The sequence below is a fragment of the Carassius gibelio genome, chromosome B23 (assembly GCF_023724105.1).
Source record: "Carassius gibelio isolate Cgi1373 ecotype wild population from Czech Republic chromosome B23, carGib1.2-hapl.c, whole genome shotgun sequence".
Taxonomy (NCBI): domain Eukaryota; kingdom Metazoa; phylum Chordata; class Actinopteri; order Cypriniformes; family Cyprinidae; genus Carassius; species Carassius gibelio.
The window spans coordinates 28,796,637-28,815,614 of NC_068418.1; the positions used below are offsets into that span (position 1 = coordinate 28,796,637).

General features: G+C 38.3%; 1 protein-coding gene across 4 annotated transcripts in view; it reads left to right on the forward strand.

Moving 5' to 3' along the window:
- The window catches only part of LOC128011446 (zinc finger protein castor homolog 1), a 94,028-nt gene that overhangs the window by 14,085 nt on the left and 60,965 nt on the right, over window positions 1-18,978 (forward strand). For 2 of the 4 annotated variants that reach the window (XM_052593814.1, XM_052593817.1), the window contains exon 1: window positions 1,552-1,966. The exons of 1 other annotated variant lie outside the window; for it this stretch is intronic. In XM_052593814.1, coding sequence (XP_052449774.1) covers window positions 1,918-1,966 — 49 coding nt within the window. In that variant the 5' untranslated portion in view covers window positions 1,552-1,917. Of the gene's footprint in view, window positions 1-1,551; window positions 1,967-6,114; window positions 6,796-18,978 lie in introns of those variants that run through there. One more of the 4 variants, XM_052593815.1, reaches the window with a different exon arrangement.

Genomic DNA, 18,978 nt, shown 5'->3' on the forward strand with positions numbered 1-18,978 from the left:
GCTAAACGTCTGGCCCCTGCATCCCTTTGACGGATGCAGCCCTGCCATGTCACAGTCCCCCCTCCCCGCTCGCCCCCATGCCCTGAGCATAGCATCATAATGGGCCACATCAAAAGGCATTCAGCTCCTCTTTGAGAAACAGAATTGGCAGCGAAAAGAAAAATTATCTGCGACCGCTGGCCGTTCGCTACCGTACAAAGCATTCTACCGGATCGGTGCACGCTCGTTGCGCGTCTTGTTATGGTGTCAGTCAGCGCTTTGAATGTGCTCGACACGTGTTGCTGTACTAATTCCAAAATGGCCCGAGATATCTGATGACTGACTCCGGTGGCTCTTCCCTTCTGGATTGTTGAGTTTAAGGTGGGAACATTTTGCCATTGTTGCTTTATGAGTCATCCGTATAATCACTAAATCAACCAAAACCTGTTTTATGCTCACAAATGAGATGTAACGGTTAGCAAACAGGAACTTGAGATTGACTCATTTCTCACACTTATGAGACAGTCCTCAGAATATGCATTTCCCCATTTTATTGGCCTTATTTTTCAGTGCTTTCAAGAAATTGCGCTCTTTTTTTTGTTGTGGCCAAAACTTGGGCACTTCCTGCCTGGTGTTTACTCATATCATTTGCGGTTCAAGTTGCAAATGAAAATACTTCCAAAGTTGACTTTAAGTAGAAAATATGCTGAAAATATGCTGTCCGGGTGCGCTTTTGCATGCCGCAGCGGAAGAAACTGCCAGGCAAATAAGGGCTTTGTCTTATAAAGTATTCATTGTCACCTGGTAACGGCTGGCGTTTATCATTTCACCTGAAATTACAATGAAAACTGATACCTTATCAGAGGGACATGCACATAGAGAACAGGCAAAGATGAATGAAGAAGAGAAAGAGGGAAAAAGGGGGGGAGAAGAAGGGAACGGGGGATGGGACATGCAGGTTTTTTTCCTTTTTTTCCCTTCCTCGTCATATACAACCAACTGTTCCGAGGATAAGGTTACTTCACCATGTGAGCACTGTTCAATACTGATGTCTGTTTTTTTTTTATTACGAGGAAACTTTAAAAATATGCAATAAAATGTAACTGGTACTAACCTTTTTTTTTTCTTTTATATATCCACCCTAGTTTTACTCGTGAATTTGCTGGTATTCTTTTTTTTTGCAATATTCCGCAAACTTCCTGTTTTCAGTAAATAACACTCATAAAATGAACTGCAATAGTCAAATGCACAGTATAAACCAGAGAGGGTCTTTCCCACAACGTGAGATAAACAAAAACCAGAACACTTTGTTCATTTTAAAACGGGCGTGCTGTTATCATCAGAATCGCATGCAAAAATATCCGACTGATATATCTAATAAGCTTGATATTTTTCTCTGAGCCTTTGAGTTTTCCCTCCCTCCTCATTTTCATGGAATCGTGGAAGGCTCCTCCCTGAGAGTCTTGAAAGGCTAGAAGAGCCCAAAGATGGGAAGGCCAGCCCACTAAGGGGAGGAAAAAAGTGTGCTCAGGTTCCTCCACTGCTGTAATTTCCTATCTGCCTATTCAGACATCGCCAACTGCTTGGTGTGTGTGCGCGTATACAGGAGCAGAACCTTAGACCGAGTGAAAGAGAGAGAGAGAGAGAGAGAGAGAGAGAGAGAAAGGCAGGAGAAGCAGTCGAGGAAGGGGCCGGCTCTGTATTCTCTCACCTACCCCCCGTCAAACCACAGGAGGGAGGGGCCAAGCCAAGCTGCCAATCAACCTCACTCGTGGCAGCCGGCATTATCTCTGCTACAAACTATTGACAGATTACATGTCAAGGAGTTTAGTACATGATTGAGAGCAAAAAAGGCGTTTATTGTCAACTTCTTTTAGTTTTCCTTTTCTCACAGACCAGCTTACATCTGATGATTTTCAAACAGAGTTGAGTAATATTATGAAAGTTACATGCTTGACAGGATTTAACTTCGACTACCCTGAATATGGTAAGTGACCCTCCTCTTTAACCTTTCTGTGTCTGTGTGTGTGTGTGTGAGTGTGTGCCCATAAGTGAGTGTTTTAATATAAAATAGGTCTTGAACAGGGAAGTTGTTTTAAGTGCCGCATAACGTCGCTGTGAGTTTACTGTACCTTTATTTATAACTGTGCGACAAGCCCTGAGAGATGGCAGTGTTTTATACGATCACTCTGTCCCTGAGTCCCGGGTTTTCTTTTCTTACTTTACCCGTGCCTCTCAAGAGGGGAAGAATTTAAGTCGACTACTTTCATTTTAAACCTGGAAGTAGTCAAGTTTATTTGTTATTTAGACAGTGTATCACTCTTACCTACAGGCATTCGTGACTGAAACTCATATATCTGTGTTTATTAAAGCAGTCTTGTTTGTCTGAGGTCAGGGGATTTTTTTTTTTTTTGATCCTGATATAACTTTATGGAAGCAGCGATGTGGCATAAACATACATAAGCATGTAAAAATATTAGTGAAGTGACTGGTGTGGCCTAGGGGTTTGTTGCCAAGGGGACTGAGTAAACAAAATGCTGTAGTAACGGTGTTGTGACACATGTAAGGGCACCCGAACAAATGATACCCCTCTCCGTTTTCCTTGTTTCTCCGTTTAGGGATGTTTATTGTAAAATTGATATCAGTCCCATCCTATTTCCTAATTTCACCACCAAATAATCCAGCTTTTGAATATTATAAATTATAAAATCGGAAATGGCAATATGTTCCTGAAATAAATACTGCTGTTCTAGCATAGTTAGTTTGTAATGTGTGGTTTGAGTTTGTTGGATTTCTGTTTCAGTTTAGTCTTAAATAGTGTTCCTGGAAAATGCAACATATTTGTATTTTTAATCATTTTAATTTAGGCCAGAATTGTAATGTTTATTCACACGCTTGTTTGACTAGCTTTCGATGTGTTTCAACCGAAGTTTAAGACGTCACTTTGACACTTATTTGATTATATATTGCGGTGTGTAACTGCTATATGTTTATTTATTTAAAACAAATAGATATTTTATATTAATTTAAAAACATATTTTTGCATGTTGTAAAATTTGTCTTTTTTTAGTTTTGTTATAGGACTGGTTGTTTTACTAGTCAACAGCCACGATTTGTTTTTTAGCTTGGAAAATAAATACACACATACGTCAGTGCATTTTTCCAGTGCCTAAAATACGTTTTAACATAACTGAAAAATTCAATCAATAATTTTAGCAAGGTTTTTGATGCTATATTTTCATGTGTTGTTGCCCTCAGGCAAGAAATTGTTTTTTTTCTTGACACTAATGAACATTGTTTGTTCTAAATGATAAATGGGGAAAGATGAAATGAAACTAAGTGAAAATAAATGCCATTGTGGCTTCTTTTAAAGAGCATCTCTTGAACTTTCAAAATGGGCTTCAGATTAGCTACGTCATATTTATCAGAAACATATTTTTAACAGGATCACAATTTACTTTCTGTTTTATTCTTATTCTAAATGAGACACTCCCGAGATTTTTTTTCCTTTTTTTTTTTTTTGATTATCGTCATTTTGCTCCATGCCCTCTATGTTCAGATGACTGGAGTTATTTTATTACTCCAGTAGTTTTTTTTTTTCTTCTGTGCGAGCGAAAGCAGTTTTAGCCTCTGTCCACTCTGAGCACCTTTACCACTCATCTGCAAAATAGGATCAAATGAGGAGGAAAAAACAACCCAAGGTCTGCAGCCCTCAATAACCTTTATCACAATTTAGCAACAACCGAATCAATTTGATGTCTGAAACAATAAAAAAGGCTGTTGCTGTCCTAATTCTGCAGCTCTTCGGATGACAGTAAATTTACATTTTTTAATTAAACTAGCTGGAATTTTTATGAGGGGGCTGGGCTATGCTAATGGGAATGTTGTGTGCCGCAGATTAACAGAGTTTTGAAGTACATTTGGAAGGGGGGACATTAAAGGGGGAGAGGATGCTAGGCATCACATTTAACCCCTTTTATGCTTATTTTTCCTGAGGGACCTCTGGCACACCCGACCGCTGAGAGCGGCAAACGCGTTCTTTAGTGAAGGGGTGATCAGTGTTGCCATGTCAACTCATGCATATTCTTTAAATTCTAATCTATAATTGATGGCATGCACAGATGACACAGAAGAAAGGTGAGCTCCTTTTAGAAGGACGTCTGAAATGCATTTTGCACATTTTGAGTCATTTGAAACAAAATGTTTTTTTTTTTTTTTCAAATTAAAATATGGCAAAAAAATAAATTTACTAAATTATTTATATATAGCTGTGTTTATTTAAATGTTGTATTCATATAGCTCAAACAATTTTTTTTTTTACATTTAATTATCAAAGTTTATATATATTAATAGTGTAATTTATTATTTAGAATAAACAGCACATTTTACTGTAAATTTAACTGCTATAGTAAATGTGCTTGTATTTACTTGTTTCATTTGATATATTTCTTTAAATGAGAAAGGCTAGCAAAGACAGAGAGAGGGCGACTGAGTCTAGCTTGAGTTTCCTGATCAGTCACTGGCTCCCCACCATCAAAATGAACTTTGTCATCCTAATACCCCAACAGTCCCCGAGCTCACAGTCGGGCAAACGATAACGGAGGCTAATACAGGAACGGATCAATCTCTAGGCATGTGAACGTGATGCTTATGAGGTCTCTCTTCTCCTCTCTTCTCCTCTCCTCCTGTGCATTCATGCAGACACCAGACCCTAATTAAAACTTCAAAACCTTTCTGTCACTTATACACAGTAATGGTCTAATTGATACTGTGCTAGAAAAGGTTGTGGACTAATAAACTGATCTCAAATATGCATCGTTTTATGTGCTTTTGTAATTGTATAATTTAGCTGTATAGTATATCGAAATTATTATGTAATATATTTAATTGTGTATTAAATAAAAAATGTAATTTAAATAGGATAATACTAGATTTCTGTATTAATGTAAACAAATGCTTTACAGTGTGAAGTCTTTGTGAGTATTGCTGTAATTATACAATTTCCAAAAAATGTGAGTTCCCTGGCTGGAAGCAAATCCGGCTATGAAGCTAAAGTTCAGGTGAGCTGTGGTGTCATTTTCAGTAAAACAAAAGTCAACTGTACAAAGAAAGAAAAACATAAATTGCTATCAAGGTACTGGTGCTTCACAGAGCTTGTGGTTTAAGTTTTGCATCTCGCAAAAACAAAAAAGGAAAAAAAAAAGCTTCTCATAAGTGTTGCTATCTCGAACTATCTACCTCACCTTTCACAACAAATATGCCACACGATTGAGAATTTTTTGATCCATTTTCTACCCTCGGTGCAGACACAACACAGAGTTTTCTTATTTTGGCACATATGGTAAGAAAAGTTGCGGAAAGATCTTCCTCTGCGCGCAGGGCCTCGCAGAATGGCTTCATTTCACGTTTATGATCTTCCACATGAAATTCTAATTTCATGCAAAGTGGGGGGAGACAAATAATCTGCGGCAGCTGATACGGCATATAAGAGGGGAAAAGAAGAATATGAAGAAGCAATTAGCACAGTGTGGAAGACTTTAGTCTGTTTGTCTGAAAGCTTGAGCTCCAATGGCCTCGAATGAAATTTGCATGCTCCGCTTATCGGCGCTCCCTTATTATGCTGTCTGAAAAGAAGATTAAGCCGGTACAAAATGTGGCGACTAATCCTTTTAAATGTGGCAGGGGTCTTTAAGGTGTGAACAACCCTGTAGGCAGGTTTCAGGCAGGGTTGTTAGAGAGGCTACTGCGACCCGCTCTTGACGGCTGAGTGCAGTTCCTGTAGTCTGGCAGGAGCGGAGAACGGCAGCTGGATTGCAGTTAAGGGACCGATTGGCCTGAGCTGATGGATGGTTAGTCTGTGCGCTAGCAGTCTTTTAGCTCCTTATCTCGGACCCAAACACACAGGTCACATGGGGTGGGGCTGGCGATAAGATTAGAGCGCTGCTTTTCCGGTGGTCTTATGTCAAATCTCTACAGCTTGTGCATGTTGCATTCATCTCTCGAAGTTTATCTTGTGGAATTAGCAAGTTCCCTCACATCTACTCGGTTATGTAAATATTCACTTATTTGCAATTTTTTGTTTTTTTCTTGAAAAACAATCCTTGCTCCTTTTTTTAAAATTATTATTATTCTCCCAATGATAACCAAGGGAAATGAACGCCTTCTCTGTTGCCTTTTTTCCTCTGAGATTGTTTGCATTAGAGAGCCACAGAGCTGATATCCTGTCCTCTCTGGTAATTGACTGCAAACAGGGGTGCTTGCGTTCGAAGCCTCCCCTGCCGTGAATCCTCTGGTTGTGTGTGCTTTTGCCTGTGACATTCTATTCACTTGGGTCAGTAGCAGGCAGCAGCAGCAATAATTACAGTCTGTACATGATAAATCTGAAGCCCAGCTGTTGCGTTCTGTCACAGCCTACACACTAAACCGAGCGGAGAGAGAGAGAGAACAAGAGAGAGCGAAAGGGGGCTCGGGAGTTTGCTGTTTGACTGAATTTTTTTTTTTTAAACTCTGTAACTTGATAGGATTACATGGTTCTTGGACCCACACCTGTTAAGAGGCTGTTAACAGAGCAGTTGGCGGTCTCATGGTTAGAGCTTAGAGCTTTTTCAGACTCTTCTGTGTGTCCACTTTTGGGGATTTCTGCCTTTGGAAGAGGAGTTTTGGGACTCGAGGCTGTTCTGTCCTGGCCCCAGACTTTTGTTAAGACCAAAGGGGGGAGGCTAAGGTGTCTCTTTAGTCTGGGTTCTAGTTCATACCCTTGGTCTGTATGAGAAACCGACTGCCTGCTTTAAAACATTGGAACCGTCTGGATGACAGGTGTGGATTTGGCATCATTAAATTGCTTCAGCTTGAATTCTAACAAGACATACAGCCAACTGAAAAAAAATGTTTACTTTAGATTTTATTTGATGTATTATTTGATTATTAATTTTCAATTTTCTTTATTTTTTTATGTTGATAAAAAAAAGAAACAAATGTTTCATTTCAATGCTTTTATAAATATTTTACACACTTCAAATTGTCTGAATGACTTTGCCTTAGACAGCAAAATGTTAAATTGAATCTTGTGCATTTTAAATATGCATTCATACATACGTATCAAAGCACTGAAAAAATTGGCTTTTATTTTATAGATGGGAATAATCACTCTTTTTGATTTAAATCAATTGGTCTATTAGATTTCAAATGATAAAACAATATAGTTATAAACTGAAAAAGTATTAAAAAAATAAAGTATATGTACACTTTCTGTGTCTATAATTAAAGTGATGAACTACATTTGTGGTTACCTTGCTAGGAAACATATGTGATCTTGAGGGGAACTGACTTCATGCATTGACTAAAAAATCACCTTGACACAAGTTGGTTAAAAGTGATTCCAAAAATGTCTCAGAAAATTGAAGTTAGTTCAAAGAAAATCTCTAGCATCATTTCTTTTCAGATTCCATTTTGTTATCTAATGCAGTGACATTCACACGTTTTAAGTGTCAAAAAGGGTCCAAACTCTTTTTGCGGCCAGTGTATATTTTTGGAACTACCAACTTACGAAATGAGTCAAACCCCGTGCAAGCTATGTGGCAAACAACACCTGACACCAGGCTTGTGTGCTATTATTTGTGCAATTTTATGTCCATCTATTCATACACACTGAGTAATGAATGAAAGGGCATGTTGGGTTGTTGAAAGCAGCCTTCATTAAATAGTGTTCCAGCATGATTTAGATATTTTCCAGCACTGCGCAGACCACGACAAATGCCATGTTATGGCTTGCACAGCCAGCAGAAATAGAATGAAAATACCTGTTCAAGTCTGCCCAGAGTTTTTTAGCAACTTCTTTTTTTCCTTTATACCTTATGCAATCTGTGGTGTAGATCCCTGGTATGTGTGGATTGTGTGAAAGCATAAGGCAGGTAGAGGAGATATAAAGAATGCTAATGGCTTGTTTATTTTGCCTGTGCACTGCTATCCTTGAATGCCATATTTGGATTTTGTTAGTCTCATTTACTGAGCCCAGACCCTTTCAGAGGGGTTCCAACACCTGTCCTGCCTATTGTGCCGGAATCTTCTATATTTGGCTTATAGTCAGACTCATTGGTTGGTACAAAGGGGCAACATTTGTCAAAGTCGAGGGAGAGAGAGAGACATTACATTCTGTAGTGATTTGGAAGGCTTTAAAAATAGGGCCAGGAATAATAATAATAATAATAATAATAATAATAATAATAATAATAATAATACAAGTATTTGAGATACAGAAATCTGCAAAGAAATATTTTATGTTTATATATTTTATCTAAATACATAGATTTTTTTTTATCTATAGTTTTACAACATGTCTCTATAACTGTATTTTTGCAACAAACAGTAATCTTATCTTAGAATGGAAGAAATTTTAATAATCGTAATTAAGATGGATTTGATTGTCTTGATAAGTAATCAGAGTATCACAATAAATATAGGAACATTATGACTTTAAAACCGCCCAGCTCTGATTGTTCTGAAAGTGTCATGTCCATTGGACGCCCATCTGAGCTTCTCTACAGAGTGAAATAACCCGCCTGGCCCTTAATTGTTTGGAAATATTGGAGGCCCCTTTTCACCTGCGTGTGCGCTCCCCTCTCCCTTGATTCATTTCAGATACCGTCCTCGGCTGCTGGAAAATGGCGTTAATTTTTTTATTACCTGTTTGACTCTCCAGCCTTATTACTGTAGCCCCTTAATGTTCTCCGTAACCGTGGAAACCAGATGAATAAATGTCCGCAAAAGAAAATGAGATGATTAAACAGGTCATCCCTGCAAAACAAATTCGCTTGGTCGAACGCAATTTGTGTACCAAGCGCCTGTCTTAACAGTTTGCTAACAAGGGGATTTTTGCAAGGGTAATGGGAAGAGAGAAAAAACTAGGGAATAAGGATAAACTAGCTCTGAACATGAAATAATCTGTTTAGAAAAAAAGATAACGTATTGTACTTTGGGAAAAAATAAAGCAACTTAATTGTAATGCATCAGCTTAAAAGACTGTGTGTGTGTGTGTGTGTGTCTGTATGAGTTATTCAGTCTTTGACATCTTTTTGCCCGTAGAAGGAATGTGTTTAATTTTCACAAACATGCACATTTGGCTCAAGCACACACATTACAAATCCTGCAGTATTTGAATGGTTATCTCCTATTTAAGGTATAGACTATACATTCTGGGAGGTATGTGGATAGTACATGAAGACGGGTACAAGATTCATGTCCTAATGGACTGTCTCATATGGAACACCTCCTGGCTCCGTTTTCAGACCCTTTACGTTTTCATGTTTTTCCTCCACACTTTCCTCTCTTCCTTTTCTCTGAAAGTGGACTTGTTTTGACCCCTTTTATGCATATTTAACATGCAATATTTCATCTCACTATGATAGTTTGGTCGCTCTCATCCCTGTAAATAAGAGACTAGCCTTTGCCGATTTAGATATGTAAAGATAGGGCAGAATCCCAGGCCTGAATTAAAGCTGTGTCTGTATTCGCAGCGAGACCGCTAATGACAAACAGTGGCCATGCCGTGGTGATGTTGTTTATGGAAGTATGCCACTCAAGGGTGTTGGCTGTTTACACTGAAGCACCAATTTCTCTCATTCTTAAAAAATAAGCCCTCCCCCAATCGTCTATTGCATTTAATTCCCCCCTTCCGAGTCAAGGGGGTGTGGGTTCATACTGGATTTGAGGTCTCTCAGGGCGAAAGCGTGGCACATTTTGAGAGAGTGCTGTTGCCCCAGCACTGGGGTGTGTGTGTGGCAGAAACTGAAAAGCACTCGTGCATTATTGATGTTTTAATTTGTGCAAATGCCCGAGTCTTTGTTAAGTGATTATAGAGCTGTAGAGATAAGAGACAGGTACTTTGGGTAGAAACAAGAGCTGGTGCCCACTTGGTTGGCCTAGTTTAGATGCATTCCCCAGCAAGGTTCAGTGCAAAAACGTCAACGTGTCAAAAGATTTAAAAAAAGGAAAAAAAACCAACCTGTTGATCTTTTGTACTTTTTTCTCAACTTCACCTCTCCCATTTATGGTACAGTTTTATAGGTCTTTTACATCCCTTATCAAAAATTATTTTATGTAAATATAATAGAACTGACCTGAAAAGCCCCATAAGCAAATATTGTGTGTGTCACGCCAGCAGCTGACCTTGGGAAAGAATGCAAAGTTATAATACCTCACGCTAGAACAACAAACCCATAAAATAATGCTACACAAAGTGAGCTGGTTTAGGTAAATAGGAGTGAAGGACTTCGCTTTTTTCAAACCTTGATTAACAGGAACATGAGATCATAAAGTTTTCCATGACGTGTCTCATTGCTGTTGTAACTGGCAGACGGTTTGTGCTGGCTCTATCATTGCTGTGCACAAATAGAGTGAATCAACAGGAAAAGTGAAATATTGTAATTATGCTGTCATGCAAAGCACATGCACAAGTGCAAAGTTGCTTTTTTCAAATGAGAATTATCACATCGTCAATAATGCTGGAGGGAGTTCATGCATTATAGCTGTTTGTGTTTTCAGAAAAGGTGTGTGTGCCTGTGAAAGAACACAGCGATAAAAAGGCCAAAGTTACTGTAAACTGTCATTAAATGCATTCTAATATTTAAATTGTATAATATCTTAGATATTTCAAGTATTGCAAATATTTGAAGAGTCTGAGTCTACTGTTCTGCACACACATTTACTTCTATACATTTCTATTGTTTTAAATGTATGTTGTAACTATTATTACTAAAGCTTGCGATATAAATACTGTAGCTTAGTATGCACTATATGTATATTAAAATGATTAATTATATTAATAATTTTCTTATTTTCATATTACATTATTATTGACAATGTATGCACGTGTTTGTGTGGAGGATTTGTCAGTTTTAACTAACTTCTGTTTTTGCTGACATCATATATACAGTAGCACATTTAAAGCATGTTTCCCACATACAGCCTGTCATCCTGTGGAAATGAATCAATGTGCTGTTTGCTCTCAACGGCCACAGCATGAATGAGGCCGAGAGAAACAAGCGCATGACTGAAAGCTCTCGCAGCTTTAACAGGGAGCCTGTCTTTCATCCTGACCCACACACTCTGACACTCTTATAGACACTGCGCTGGTGGCTACTTCCACTCGCCGTGCTGGAAAGACACTCGCCACGTCCCATTTGCACTCAAATCCGCATTAAACCTGTCTCATGAGGCCACTGGCATAGTATGGGAAATGAAAAGATATGATGTCTCAGGTGGGACGAGAGAGAGGAAGATGTTAGTTCTGAAATTTAGGGTTTCAGTTCGGTCTGTAATCTGAACCCTGCTTGAAAACAGAACGAAATGTCCTTCAAACTTAATAGGTACTTGAACCAATAGGGCTGAAATGAGTGTGCCGTAATAGACATTGTGATATTTGAAAGCGGTATTTTGCAGAAGTAAAAGAAATCTCCTGTCCCCGGGGTGAAAGCTGAGCCCGCACAGGAAAGTGAGCCTCTATTTTAACGTGTTTCTCTGTGACAGATGACATTTAGCCCATCTATTGGATCACATGTCTCACATTATCTCTTATTTCACTAAACCCAAGCTTAATTAATAATTGATGCAAATGATATAATACTGTGCCGCTGATAGAGAAGAGATATATCAAGAATTATCCACAAATTTGAATTTATTCCATGATTTTGAAAGAAAAAATGCTGTTTTTATGTAGAATATTTAGCATTTACATATACATTTTGGCCACATTCTCTGTACATGTTTGGTGGAAACTTGATTCACTTCTGGTAAGCAGGCTCTGTATATTCTCAGCCTGAAATGTATACTGTATGTGGTGTGCATGTTGAGGCATTAAAGGTTTTATTTGGTTCTTGTGCACCTAGAATGTTCTGCACTTTCTCACTGGCTCACAAAGAGGAGCTATATGCTGTAATTCAATCTTCTGCAGAGTTATATCACTATGCCTCTGTTTTGTAATCAGCAAAGGTTTTCTCAGGTGAAAATACTGACATATCCCAATAATTAGAGACTGAAGTACACTTTTTATGATGTGTATATTTCCCAACCAGGAACTGGGCGAGAGAGGGCTAAAGAGAGAGAAAAGATAGAGAGAAAACAGCTCACATGTTTTGGCAAGTTGTTTTACATATCAACATTTTTTCTGTCTCCTGTGCCTTGGAAATTTGTTCTCTGTCAGTAGTGAGCTGCCATACAGAAAGATGCATTAAAAGTGCCATAACTCGCATAACCCGGCCGGGCTAAAATCAATTGGAATGGATAGTTAAGCTGGCGCTAAAAATCAATGAGCAATTCATGTCCTTGATCATATTGTGTCATTTCTCTCAATGTTAGAGCTCAAAGCTTAGCAGAGCATGACCAGCCCATCCCTTTGCACATTACAATACATATATATCCATATTTCTTTATTTGTGTTCTGCATTTCTGCATTTTTCACAAGCCAAGTGCACGGTTGTGCTGGCCTCTACCACGCTTAAGAAGAATATCCCGAGTAAGAGAAATCTTATCTGGACAATCTGGGCTGAACTGGATGAGTTGCTATCTCAATCAAACACTTAAAAATAGCTGAGGGTCAAATTTCAATGATCATAGTCTTCTTGGCCTCTCAAAATGTTGCAATCAATTTGCATGGCATACCGAGCAATGGGAAGGCTACCCGTCCGCAGGTCCTGTAATGGAGGGCTGGGGGCAGGGACATGGCCAGACAGATTAGGAAGATGAAAAGTCAGTGTTTCAAAATAGTAATTTTGTCCTTATTAATGCCATTAGTGTAACAGTCAGCATGCATCAAATCAAAGGAGGAGAGGAGTAGCTCAGTCCCTTGTCTCAGCACTGTGACGGGACTGTGTCGAGAGTGATTTGAGCATTTTGTGTTGATGAGTGAGGGTTTATTCTCGCTAGTCTTCACTAAACAATGCTGTATGGCTTTCAATACCTATTTTTGTTTTTTCAGTAAAGATTCAAGAACGTACGAAATTTTATTTATAAAACAGAGTATTTTCATGTAAAACAATATTATTTATTTTATTTACAATTTGCAATATATATATATATATATATATATATATATATATATTATATATAATATAATATATCCATTGTTTGTCCACCTACATGCGCCATAAAAAATATTTAAAAACTTAACAATAATAATTATTATCATTTTTTGGGGGGTTGACTGAATGTGAAATAATCTGAGATTACAGCACAAAATGATATCATTCACATCATCAGTTGTGTAATTATCATGCAAGAACGAGTGCAAAATGAAGGGATGCGAATGGACACAGTCATCCACGACGGGTATGTGCTGCTGTTAATAACGCAGGCCTGTTATCGAACACAGTTGTGATAAAAGATGACTACAAATGACATTTCTGAGTGCAAGACCCGATGGAATCGATATCTGTTAACAGGCTTGTGTCCACATGCTCATTTGAGAGAGAAACCTTAAAGTCACCTCCTCCCGTTGGCATTTGGCATGCGGCTACAGATATTTTTCACCCCCTCCTTTTCTGTTGGTATAATTTGTTACGTTTTTGTGTAGCCTTTCAGAGAGCAGTTGTTTGGCACAACAGGTGTGGCTCTTGTGCCTTTTTTTTGACTATTGCAAAGGGCACTCAGACGTACGGTGAATGCTTCGGATTTAAAGCAAGGGCCTTCAAACCAGTTGTCTTCTGGGATAGAAAAAGCTGGTTAGTTGAGTACACATGGGCAGTTGGCTCCCAGAGGTGAGATGTACTGGAGCAGCTGGGACTTTTTTTTTTTGAAGGGGAGGATATTTTTTTCCTTGTTTCCAATAAAGCATAAATGAATGTTTGTGGCAACTGAGGCAGTGCAGTGCACATGACAGAATGGAGTGGTGCAGTTGTGTCTTCTAGAAGGGCCAGAGAACTTGCCAGGCTCTCATAAAAAAAAAAAAAAAAAATGCTGTGATATTCCTTATTCTTAGTGGGCCTTTTAAAATCAATATAAATAGCAATTTTCCTTCTGTAATATGATGCATTTTTAAATGTAAACAGTACATTCTATGAGTACATTTTTATTTTATTTTGTCCATTGAGAAGTGATTGTATAATGGAAAGTGGGTGTAATACACACCTAGTGGTCTTAGTGATGTTATCATGCAAGGAAGTCGTTTAAAGTTACGAAGTTATGTTTTGATTTGATTTCTTTACAGTAACATGCACACATTGTTAATTTACAATAATTGTAAATAAAGTATATTGTAATTTAATTTTATGTTCATATTATTGAAGTTTCTGACTCTTTATGTGTAACTCCAGCAGGTTAAGTACAAATTCCTGTGTTTCTTTTTGGAAAGCACCACTAAGTAGTTTCATATTTGCTTCACCGCTGTCACTCTCTTACTTTCTGTCTCCTTTTCTCTCTCTCTCTCACTCACTCACTCACTTACTCACTCACTCACTCACTCACTCACTCACTCACCACCTCTCTCTCTCTCTCTCTCTCTCTCTCTCTCAATCCATCTGCATCATGTCGATCTGTCAGGCTGCCAGTGTCTGTTCCAATTAGATTCCACTTAATACACGTAACCTCGATTAACACGCAATCAAGCTCAGATAAATCACATCCTTTAAGTCTCCCCCTCCGCCTCACTACCGTTGCTGTGCATCACCCTATTTTTCTCTGCAAGCACATACACTGTTTCAGGTTCTATAAAGCCAGTTTGAAACTAGCATCTTGGAAACCTTTTTCGACTCAGTGTCAAATATTTATGTTTCAGGGTAACACATTTTCAGTTTCAGGTTCAAAAGCTGAGAGACGTGAGGTGCACACAAACAGAAAATGTATTATGTATGTGCAAGGTAGATAATTCAAACTGTTTATGAGGCAAAAAAGAAAAATATGTTTTTAAATAAAAAAAAAACAAACACATGAAACAAAACAACCTAAGGCAACAGAAAGGCCTGCGCAGCACTCTGGAGTCTCGCTTTATTAATCACGCTAAAAGTGCTAACATTGACATGTTTAACAGATTAGAGTTTTAATAACAGGCCGGGTTAAAGTGCTGGCGCATCGGAGAAGATATCCTGCCTGACGTGAGCGGCCCAAGTGCCTTGCGCTTCCCCTCCCTCGACCGCGCTGCTCTTTGCGATGATAAACAGGGGCCGGGTGGAGGCCTGGCCCCCGTGGGGGCGAGCTGGAGGATTAGGACCTTACCTCCCCATCACATACTGCCAGAGAGCCGCTCATCATTATTAACTTACACTACAAGGAGCCACTGCCCTCGACCCAGCAGACTCACAACTCAGGCCGTAGCCCCTGCATGTAGTGAGATTATCGACGTATCCATATAAATACCTGACTAGTTTCACAGAGGTGCCACACTGAAGCAGTGTTTTGTTTCTCTAGGTGTAGTCCGACAATGGCTGCTGGCCTGTGCTGGGTAAACAGAGCCAGGATTTAAAATAAATTAAGCTATGAGAAAGGCTCAGGTTGATCCTTTTCTTATCTCTAGTGCTGAGTTGTCAGCTCCAAGCCCTTTTATGGGACTTTGGTAAAGCCCATGTGCACCAGAACAGGGACAAGAGCCTAGGATTCAGCATTAGCATTCAGAAAAACAAGCTGTTTGTAAAAGGTAAACGTTTCAAAGTTGTATGATTGTTCATAGAGGATCGGACAAATACATTCAGTAAGCAATAAAGCAGCCCATTTCTTTATAGAAAAAGCCCTGTCCCTTTAAAAAAAAGAAAGAAAAGAAACTAGTTTTCCCTCAAAGTTCAGATCATCCTTTTTCCCCCCTCCTCGTTCCCAGAGAGAAATAGGGAATAACGCTGATGAGTTTTAGCAGCTTCAGCCAGGCGATGGGCGAATATAATAAGTGTTTTCGCAGACGTCACCCGTGATTATCTCATCGAGGCATTTTGGGTGAATGTGGTGGATTTAGAGACATCATCACTCTTTAACAAGCTACATTAAATCACGGCTAAAATCATCCAAAACTCTTCCGAACAATGAGTGTCTGGGAAATTTAAAGGGAAAGCCTGGGGTTTAAACTTTTTTTTTTTTTTTTTTTTTTTTTTTCTTGCATGTTTGTGTAGTTCAGCATCTCATACATTGTAAAATGAGGGAATTGGGGCAAATTCCCATTCTCATTAAATAATCGGATAAAGGGAAAACACTGTTTTTCTATGTATGTGCAGTCAGATGAACAATGAGGGGACAGTTCTCCAGTTCACTGTTTATGTTTCTGTCTTTATGCTGTTTTGTGCGTGTAATGAATGTGCCTTTGTGCTGTTATTTTGCAGCGTGCGGTGTCACTGCATGATTTGAATGTAATAATATTTTATAATCTTTCTTTGGAATAACAATTATTTCTCAACACGCTACGTTCCGCAATCTTTAGAACAATTAAACAATAGCAATTTGTTCAGCTGCCATATCGGTTTTATTTTTTAGCACCAATTCTTTAGGAACATGATTCTTATTTGAAAAACTTTTTTTATTTATATTTATAACTTTTTGAATTTCTTTTATATTGATATTATAATTGTGCATTTATGCAGTTTCTTAATCAAAGTGACTTATGTTGCACTGATCATCGAAGGCACACTTTTACATTTCACCCATTCTTTTAAATAATTATTTTATATTTATATCACATTAAACTCTTTTTTTTTTACATTTAGAAGCATCTGTCTATCTATCTATATAATAGTTTTTAACTCTCTCTCTCTCTCTCTCTATAGTATTTGTCATGGTGTAGATTTGCATGAGCAGATAGGAAATCCTGTGACAGACAGACAAGTTATTTAGCTTCTCTAAAGTGGACTGGTGGTCTATGATTAGGGCACTGCTCCCACTTACTGTTCGGCTGGTACGAGAGACCCCTCGTTAAGGAGGAGCGCAGGAGAGCGGAAGCAGTGGAGGTGCTGAGGAGCTGTTAAAAGAGGCTCAGCGTGGGCAGCGTGGAGCGAAGTGACAGAATTAGCTAAGCCCAAGTGAGCAGGGCTGGTAAAGAAGCACTGCTGGCACTCTGAAGGATGCAGAACTGCTGCTCAACACCAGCCAGCCAACAGAGACCCAGTGCCCCCCTCCTTCAGGGTCTTCCTCCATCACTGTCTCCTGATGTTGTAAATGGAAAGGTTAAAAGATTTTCGGCAACACTTTAGAATAGGTAACACTTGTTACGACATTTCTCTCAATAAATTCTTAATTTGCTGCTTACTAATAAGTTAGGTTTAGGTTTAAGTATTGGGTAAGATTAGGGATGTAGAATAAGGTCAAGTAGAATAAGGCATTAATATGTTCTTAATTAGCACTAATACAAGGCTAATATTCTAGTAATATGCATGCTAATAAGCAACTAATAAGTGTTTTTTATTGTTATTTTTTATTATTATAATTTTTTATGTTCATTTATGAGCAAAACAGGATCTTTAATGAGGAAAAATGCTGATTTTTATCCATCATGATTACACATTTTTTTAACAAAACTAAACATTTGATTTCAGTATATGTGAATTTGGAAATTCGTCTTATCATATTTATCCAATCTTTTTGGGGCAAAATAAAAAGGACATGATAGAGGGGTACAGGTTGACTTTAAAAATCCCAGACCTGGGTTTTATGTCCCAGTCAGGACATCCAAACAGGAAACAGTTGCAGCTCCCTGGCCTGATTTCTTCAGTGTCACGAACCTTCTGAAACGAAACCCTGCAAATAAGTCTTTTCCAAAGTCACTTTCCCTCTGCATCATCACCAGTGAGGACAGCGCGTGAGGCAAGCAGCTGAAAGATAATATGTTTAGCGTGTAGACAACAGATCAAAGCTCATTTCAGTTAGTGAGTGTTTGCGGCTTTGTATGCGTGTGGTCAAGGAAAGTGAGGGCAAACAAAACGTGCCATGCGAGAGTCAGCACTTTGTGTGTGTGTGTGGATATTAGGGTTGAGTGGTGATGCTCGGGGACGTCCATAGCACCAGCAAGGGCCTGCTTTGATTTTGTCATTATTACAGGGCCCTAGTTATTTAAGCAGGACTGGGGGTGGATGCATAGCCAGCCCACTAACTGTGTCTGCATGTCCTTAATTCCTGTTGATGTGCAGGCCTTGGGCACTGAGTGTGATGGAGAGGACGCGTCACCAGTTGAAATTATTGTTTGGCCTATGAATATCACGTTGAAACTGCGGTAGTTGATTTTTGCTTGTGTGGCCCCGTCCTAAAAGGCAAGAGACCCATGTTGGGTGTATAAGTGCACACCATACTGCACTGATTTGATTCGCCACCTGTCTATTAAAAAATAATTCATTATAACATCGTTTCCTTACATTTAACCTTCTACATTTTTTCATTAAAATCTGTGAACACATAATTCCAAGTGGTAGAAAAATGCAATAAACTGATAATCTCAGAAAATAAAAAAATAAAAAAGTTTATTTATTTATTTATTCACAGTGTGAATTGCTGAGTTCATTGTTTGATACAAGGACCGTTTGTTTCGGTTTGAGGCAGATTTTTTGTTCCTGTTTAAAGAGTACGGTTTGGTTAAAGATTTTTGTGCATATTCAGTTTTTGTCGGTAGGGAACAAGAAGTGAAAAGTCGCAAAATGACTGATTTACTGAACTTTTTTGTACAAGCCTGTTATAACTTTAATGTCAAGTTGAAATAAGTCTCTAATGCTCACCAAGACTGCAATTATTTGATCAATAATACAGTAAAAAAAAAAAAAAAATTATAATATTGTAAAAAAAAAAAAAACTTTTGTGCTGCTTTATATTTTGTGGAAATTGTGATACCTTTTGTCAGGATTCTTTTTATAAATATAGTGATCAAAGTAACATTTATTTGAAAAATAACTTTCATTTTTAAGAATAATTCACAATGGATAGTTGACTAGTTGAAAGGCGAGGTTGGCTAACTTAATTACTTAATTTAATTTTGATATAATTTAAATTAGTGCATTTTTAAGTTAATAATAGTTCTAATTTCAAAAATGCTTCTGAAGACCCCTCCATTCT